The sequence below is a fragment of the Acomys russatus genome, chromosome X (genome assembly GCF_903995435.1).
Source record: "Acomys russatus chromosome X, mAcoRus1.1, whole genome shotgun sequence".
NCBI classification, from domain to species: domain Eukaryota; kingdom Metazoa; phylum Chordata; class Mammalia; order Rodentia; family Muridae; genus Acomys; species Acomys russatus.
The window spans coordinates 3,679,173-3,687,500 of record NC_067169.1 but is presented as its reverse complement, the minus strand read 5'-3'; the positions used below and the strand labels follow the sequence as shown (position 1 = coordinate 3,687,500).

Sequence of the window (8,328 nt, the reverse complement as noted above, 5' to 3'; positions counted from 1 at the left end):
ACCACAAGAAAGTTCTTTAAATTATTATAACTACCTCATAACCTAATGCTAGGGCTCTTTTGTTATAGTTAACATTAAAAAGAAATTTATCCAGAATTCTTGTACATTTCTTATTCAATGGTGGACTTACATGTATGAGCATGTGCGTATGTGTGTGCACTCATCTGTCTGCCAAGAAAGAAAAGACAGAGAAGGGGAATAGTAAATAGCCAATGATGATAAATGAAGGACCAAAATAAATTAATATCGCACAGAGAGGGGCTAGAGGGATGACTAGTGATTAAGAACACTTGTTAAATCTTGCAGAGGACCAGTGTTTGATTCCTAGCACCCACATGGTGGACCTCAAGCATCTTTAACTTGAGTCTTAAAGATGTAAATGCCCTCTTCTGACCTCTGCAGACACCAGGAAAGCATGTGGTGCACATACATACATGCAGGCAAAATACCCACATACATAAAAGAAAGAAAGAATTTTTAAAAAATATCTTACAGAGAAATAAGTATTAGTCTATGAATTCACTGCTCAAGGTGTTATTTATGTCTCCATAGCACAGAAATCTTATCTGTCAGGTTAGAGAAAGCCCTTAACATTCTTAAAAACTCTCGTTGATAATATGTCAAGACTATATAATAAAATTTAGTCATAATTTTTAAAAGTACACTTCTGTAATTTATGTCTATTTGTGAAAATATATTTTTCTTACAGTTAAAATATGTTTCTGATTACTTAGGCAATGATTTCACGTTATATGTAATATACAAATTGGTGTATATTTAATATCCACCCACTTAAGATCTTGAAAACATAGACATAGGAAAGAAAGAACTATAATTCTTCCCAGTTCCCCCAAATGGTTTGTATTACTGAATGCAAGTTACAAGACATACTTTACACAGTTGTCAAAAAGAAGAAAAATATTATTTTTATCTTCTAAAAACAATTACCTTATCTAGTTTTGAAATCTTCCTACTTACCTCCTGAAAAATCTTGCTCCAACAGCTTAATATAAGAATTAAGCTAACTGCAAACACAGTCTTGTTCAGCAATAGACGTTTCCAACTTTTGGCAGGATTACACAAGCACACATGAAAATGTCTGTGTGCACATGTGAGTCTGTGTATGTGAGCTTGTCATTGCTCCCAAGGTCATGGGAGAAAGGTAAGTGTCCCAAAAGCTAACTTGAAAGTTCACAGGAACATTATGACAATCATGGGTCATCCAGAGTTCTCAAAATGAGGGCAAAAGACAATGAGGTGTTAAAAAACATTCTGCAAACTGAAAATCCAGAAGACAGTAGGAAAGAAATGAGGCTTACTTTCAACAAAGTAAACCAATACATTTCTTGATATACCATACTGGTCATTAACTATCCTTGTGCTCCCAAACTCTATTAACCTCCTGAAATAGAATTTACTATTGCATTATCAAGCATAAAACTAACAATCTGCAATGTGCTTGTGTTACAGAAATCAGGAATCTGAAATTCAGAAAATTTTCTATCTTCTACTAAAACAATTTTTGGAAATAAATTTAATACAGTTTCAAAAATGGATAGTCCACATTCAAATACTGAACTATGTTTCTTGTCAGATATTACTCTGGAAAGAGTACCACCAAACTCTAGTAGAAACTTACCCTTTAACTTGAGGTCAACATTGTGTCTCAGCCAAGGATAAACCCCATAGCTTGGCATATCTTCAGGAATTGGGTTATTGCTTATCCAACCATCACAAGCAAACCGGAAGAAATTGTCACAAGGATCCACAGAAAGATTTACTTTGCTCATGATGGCAGCAGCTATTTAAAAAAGAAAATCCTAAGATTAATGACAAGCACTAGATGTTGTATACTGTTCTTTTCCAAAGTAAACAAAAAATTTCATATCAACCAGTTTTCAAAATTTGGCTTCAATATTTATCCTCAAAATGTCTCTCTGGATGAACTTCACCATATAAAAATGACTGTCTTCAAAGTGTATAGGAGAATGTTAGGTGAAATTATTAGTTTTGAAAAAACAAGTTACTAGTTTTGTCATATTGTCCCTAATATCTTTGGGGTATGCAACAAGAATATAAATGAAATATGTGATCGATTGTTGGCCTTTCTTCCAACCCACATATTCCCCTGCAAACTAATTTGGCAATGCTTCCTATGAAACAATAAAGTCAATTTGCCCTGTTTCCAGTGATGCTGGGCTCCTTTTCTCAGATTATTTGAGCAACAAAAGTGGCAGGGATGGCTCTTTGTGATTTTCCAAGCTAAGCATTTAAGAAGCCCTGTACCTCTCTGCTGGAACCATTCAAATGGAGCCTTGGGACCATCCTTTGAATAATCCTGGAGAATAAGAGACCATGTAAAGAAAATATAAATTCATAATCAATCCCTGGATGGCTTCAAACTCATAGTCATCCTCTTGCCTCAGCCTCCCAAGTCTTGGGATTACAGGTATGAGCCACTACACTTGGCTGTATCTATGAGCTTTAAAATAAATGATTACATGTGGTTCAGACTCTGTTTCTCTGCTCTTCCTGGCAGAGTCCCCTCTGGCCACCATAGCTGAGGTGATCCTGAGGGGAGAAAGCAGGAAGCAGGAACAGCCAATTGCCCAGGAACAGACTTCTCAGTGAGACAGGTCATTTAATTGGGAGGAATTAGGGCTACTTAAACCTTTGGAGGATGAGTAGGGGCTATCAGGGTAAGTGTACATCCTTGGCTGGGACCAGGGTGCTGAGAATGCCTTATTTGCATGAGGAAGAATTCCAGGTGCTACCAGACATGACCTTATAAGGGAAGAGGATGTTTAACCTGGCTACTGGACTACCTATTCAGGAGGGCAAGGGTGAGGGAGGGCACAGGGCTACATGCACCAGGGTATGCAGGCCTGGGCCAGGGGAAAAGCAGTCCTATTCCTGCTGATCTCAGGATGAGATTTACGGGCTTTGGACATACTTCAACCCCATTCTTGCTCTGAGTTGTCGCTCCCCAACTCCCACAGTTCCCTGGGAGGGGAACACAATTGCTGGCTGCAACAATATGCACCAACTGCTTTTTACAAGGCACCCAATATTTTAATAACATTGGAAGGCTGGCACTCTGAGCAACTTTCATACCCTAATTAATGCCAGAATACATTTTTATTTGAGATAATGAAAATCCAATGAGTTTTCAGATAAATTAGAATGAATTGCCCACCTGAGTACAATCTCCATAAATGTTATGTTTTGGTTATGTGGGCAGTTCCTTCAGGTTAAAAAATAAGATTAGCTGTGTCTCTACCTACACATCTTATGGAAAAGGCAAACAACTGTTTGGAGTCATTGAAATGAATACAAAAACACCCTAATTTTTACATTCATTTTTGTATTTTTTATCTCACTATTTAATCCTAGATGGCCTAGAACTCAATGTATAAACCAGACTGGCCTCTAACTCATGGCAATTCTGTTCTCTCTACCTCCTCAGTGCTAGGATTACAGGCATGAGCCACCATGCCCATTGCATAATTTCTATAGGGCTTCAAAACCCTCACCATTTTCAACCATTGTCTTTACAATAAACAAATAGGAAAAAAAAAACTTGTTTCAGAAGTATGAGAAATTTCAACTTGGTTTAATTTTCTTTTCTTTTTTTCTTTTTTTACCCATAACTAATTCCATTGTCTCTAACTACACGTTTTATCATTATGATTTGATAATCGAAAGTGCTAGGGCAAACAAAAATCTTACTTCTGTCTTATATTTATTGTCAGGCTGTGCAGCCACAGATGGAATCTGCTATGTAACACCTCAAGGACAGGGATCACACAAGCCTCAGTGCCTCACAATATTTACAGTCACCCAGGGGAGCCCTCACACGCCCTTTGACTCACATAAGCTCATTGCTTTTTGGCTTCCTTCCCCAGCTCCCCCTGCCCCCCCCCCCAAATCTTAAATGCCTCTTCTCCATCTCCTTGCATTTTCTCACAGGTACTGAGGAAAACTGCAAACTCAGCTCTGACCTCGGCCCTGAGAGAAAACTGAAGGAATGCATCCCTCACACTAAATGTGGACAGAAGCCCCCGTGGAGGGAGAAAACTCTTTGCTCTGCCTTGCAGCTAATCATTCACCATTCACAGTTAGGAGCACGACTGCTCTTTCTGTGGGGGAACTATGACTTCAAATCACAACGGAGCATAGTTGTCAAGACACCAAAACTCCATTCCCCTATTCAGCTCCATAGAGAAAACTGAGTTTCTAGTTTTAATAAAGAGAAATACGATTATGACGTGAAGCTGTGAAAGCAAAAGCTGCCATGCTCTCAAGTGTTGCCCATGAGGTTAATTGCTGGACAGGCTCCCACTTGTCTATATGGTGCAGGTGCCAGCATTCCTCCACATATAGCCTCAGAGGTGTTAGTTTCAATCAGGGCTCAAAGGAGATTTTCATAAAGCCTTACATATTAATATTTCCATGAAGTAATCAAACCGCTCACATTACATATTTCCTCTGTACTCAGAACTATGTGCTGAGCCCTTTTTGAGCAATAAAGCCTTTCACAAACTCTAGAATGAGGCTGCTTGGATTGGAATGACAGCAATACTACGCAATAGCTAAATTAACTGTCTTAGATTTCCACTGCTGCGGTAAAACATCTTGACCAAAGCCAACTTTTGGAAGACAGTATTTATTTGGTTTACAGATTACACATAACAAGCCAAGGGAGGAACTGAAACAGAGACCACAGAGGAATGCTTCTTACTGTCTTGTTCCTCAGGCTCACAGTCATCCATCCTTCTTAAACCTGCCCAGGGGTAAGCACTGTATACAGTGGGTTGGAGCCTCCCACATCAATTCTTAATCAAGAAAATGCCCCTGCAGACTTGCTACAGGCCATCTGATGGAAGCATTTTCTCAATTGAGTTTGTATATATGTAGTTAGCTAAGCCCAGAACTATTCACATACACATAAGCATTTGGTAATACAATTCCACAACCAGTCATTGAAAATTGATGCTAGATTTCCAGAGCTTGCAGATTCTCAAATTTTTCAAGAAAAATACAACATGTATAGCCACAGGTGATCTAACAGTTCAACAATGGCTGGATTGGTACCACTGAAGGAAGCACATTAATATTCCTACAGGGAAATAAATACATATCCTCATAAGTGGAATAAATGACATATAAAACGGCTTCACATTAGTTATTTTTGCTCATGGACCCAGTTTGCCAAAGAAACTGAGATCAGGTTTGATGTTACAAATTGGAGATTACATTGCTTTCAGGGGTTGGGGGTTTGGATGCAGAGATACTATTACTGTTTTCAATTTCTATTGATTCGCACAATTCATATGAAAGTTCACTAATCTGGTCTCATTCCATGGATGATGAGACTGCAGCTCAAGATGATCATGTATTTAACACAGATCATGTGGCCTAGAAGTATCTAGGTTGTGTATGTTCCAAACCCATCAGCCTCTCTACACTTACTCCTTATCATTAGCAAGCCTGTTCACTGGTTCTCTGTAGTCTTTCTACAGTTTTCATTGTCAAGGAGTTAGTACTTGAGATCATGGAGACAAGGAAAAAGTAGAAAGCTACAGAGAGGAGGCAGCTCATAAATGACTGCCACTGCTTGAAAAAGGAACAGAAGTTGATCAGGCATGTGCTTCCTTGGAACTTTTACCACTAGCATCTGTTTTCATGTGACCTTTTGTGGCCATAGCACAAGCTCTTGCATAAAGCCAGGCATGGCTTCAATTCTCATGCCATGTGGACTCAATAGCTATTTCACCAATCCCTGATCATACTGAAGCTCATATTGCATTAAAGAAGGCTGAGGCCTTCATAAGCTTATACTATAGACAGAAAAATCAGTATTTTCCTAAAATCAGGAATCTATTTGCTAATGTGAAAATTTAAACAGGAAAACAGGCAAAATACAGTAGGTGGCAGAAGGTGACATCACAAAACATCATTCTGTCCATTTTTACTTTGGGCTTATTATGATTTGTAATAAACAAAATTCATGAAGTGGCCTTCCATCATGCAAATTGTCTAAACTAAAATTGAATATGTATGGCTCGAATATTTTAATTTCTCACATCTGCAAGAACTCTACCATAGCTAAAGTACCAAGTGACATGAAATTTAAAACCTGCCATGTGATTGTAAAACCTGGTCCTTCACCTTACTCCATGAAAAACTCTCTCCATTTGCTAAGCCTCCAGGCCAACTGTTCAAGTTTGGAAAAGAAAAGGGGATGGGAATTCCACAACATTCCCAAGGGTAAAACATCACATTTCCAGGGACAATACTAAGAAGCTGAAAGGGTTGTCTACTCACTAGACCCTCAAGTGAATCCAGTGTCCCACAAAGAACAGAGTTACTTGGTTTGGCACAAGGGAAAGGAAGGAGGGGAGCCAGACATGGACTTAAAGGCTAGCTCTGCCCTTAACTCATGATGTGGCCCTGAAAAAGTTTGCCTTGAGACGATTACATTCTCCCATATATGGGAATCAACTTCATAGAGTTCTTATGAAATTTTAGGAAATGGCAAGCGTGAGTCATTCAGCACATTGCTTATTTGAAAAAAATATTGATCATTCAAGAATGGGGCAAAAGGAGACTTAATATAACAATCCGAAGAAGCTGCTATGGCCCTGGTGACCAGACTCTCCTGAACACAGGTCCAGTTTTATCCACTCAACCCACTCCTCCCAATATGAGAGGAATGAATTTTAGAACAACCATGAGTCCTAGCAAGGCTGTTTACATATTCATCAATGTATTTTCTTGGTTTTTAGCCAACTTGGTTGTTGTCGACCATGTTAATGCTGAGAAGCATGAGCCAATACTATAAGACAGAGGTTGATCTTTGTATGTATGAGAGAGACTGGGTCTCATATATAGTGGAATTCACTATACAGACCAGGCTGGTCATGAACTCACAGTGATCCACCTGTCCCTGCCTCCTGAGTGCTGAGACTAAAGGTGTGTACCAGACAACCAGCATTTTATGAATTCTTTCTACTAATTCTCTACCATCTCAATTAATGTCATTGCTTAACAGTGCCTTTTTTCCACAATACATCTGAACCCCACCACTACCACAATGCCTTCAGCAAGCCTCCCAGCTCCTAAATCTTCTGCAATCTCCATAGCAAATTCAATGCAACATCCTGTCTCACCTGGCCGGCTGATTGTAACATCTGTTCTGATTTTTTTTCTTGTGTTTCTCCCCAAAGTCAAATTCTATACAGGAAGACAGTTGCCACTCTGAGACAGTCTTTCCATGCCTTTCCAGGTTGGCCTTGAACCTGCCTCTACCTACAGAACTATGGGATTACAGCCATGTATCACCATGCCCAATTTATGTGTGCTGAGGATAGAGCTCAGAACTTCATGAATGATAGGCAACTATTCTACCAACTGAGCTACATTCCCAGTCCCTTTTGTGTGTTTCTCCCCCTGATATGAATAATAAATATGTGGTGATTTAACTCATTAATCTCTTCCAGTCAAGAGGAAAAGTCTGCATGTTTAATTGCTCTATGACCTCTTCTTTTGAAAATGCCCTAGGGTCTTCCCCACTTGAAGAATAGGGTGGGGGTGGAGGCAGGATTTCGCTTCTTCAAACCGAGGCCCTAAATGAATTATGGGGATGTAGGATGTAATAGCTGTGCCACAACCAAGGCAACTTTAAGCATGAATCTTTGCCTTGCTGTTCTCACTGATACATGATCTTGTCACCTCCAAAGTAGCTCAACTTGCAACGCAGAGCAGATGAAAACAAAAAGGATACCAGCAGAGGCTTAAATTTCCAGAGGGTCTCCACTTAGAATCAAACAGGTCACGCCCACTGACCCAAGTGATATGCTAAGTGTGCTTGAGATAAAGAGGAATCTGTTGTCAGTGGAGCCATAGGAAGCACACAGTCTCTGGTCTCTGTGTTTTAGGAGAGAACATTCTGCTTTCCAAGCCCATTCTTAAATTCCTTATCATGAGGGTTGAAATATTGAACAGCTTGGTTGTTGTTTTTTGTTTTTTCAAAGAAAACAGGAAACCTCAGCTCCACTATTTCACACCAGACCTTGAAAGTAAACTTGAATGCTTCAGAATTGCATTTTGTATTTAGTCAACCTCAAGCAAACAGAATACTAAAAATACTACCTTTTTTCTCTTCCACTCCCCAAGGTACCAAAATTATAACTTGACACAGGGTGGAAAACAGACTTACCAGCTTCTATGCACTCTGGCTTCAGGCAGTACTCCTGTTTAGCCTGGAAACTTAGGAGACCTTGACTCACTGAAAAAACAGACCAAAATAAATGATTGATTTGTAAC

The 8,328-nt window shown here is 39.4% G+C and overlaps 1 protein-coding gene across 1 annotated transcript in view; it reads right to left on the bottom strand.

Annotated features, from left to right (window-relative positions):
• The window catches only part of Phex (phosphate regulating endopeptidase X-linked), a 208,194-nt gene that overhangs the window by 194,108 nt on the left and 5,758 nt on the right, over positions 1–8,328 (bottom strand). The window contains exons 2-3 of the mRNA XM_051142004.1: positions 8,222–8,290; positions 1,640–1,801 (exon numbers count right to left, since the gene is read on the bottom strand). Coding sequence (XP_050997961.1) covers positions 1,640–1,801; positions 8,222–8,290 — 231 coding nt within the window. The remainder of the gene's footprint in view (positions 1–1,639; positions 1,802–8,221; positions 8,291–8,328) is intronic.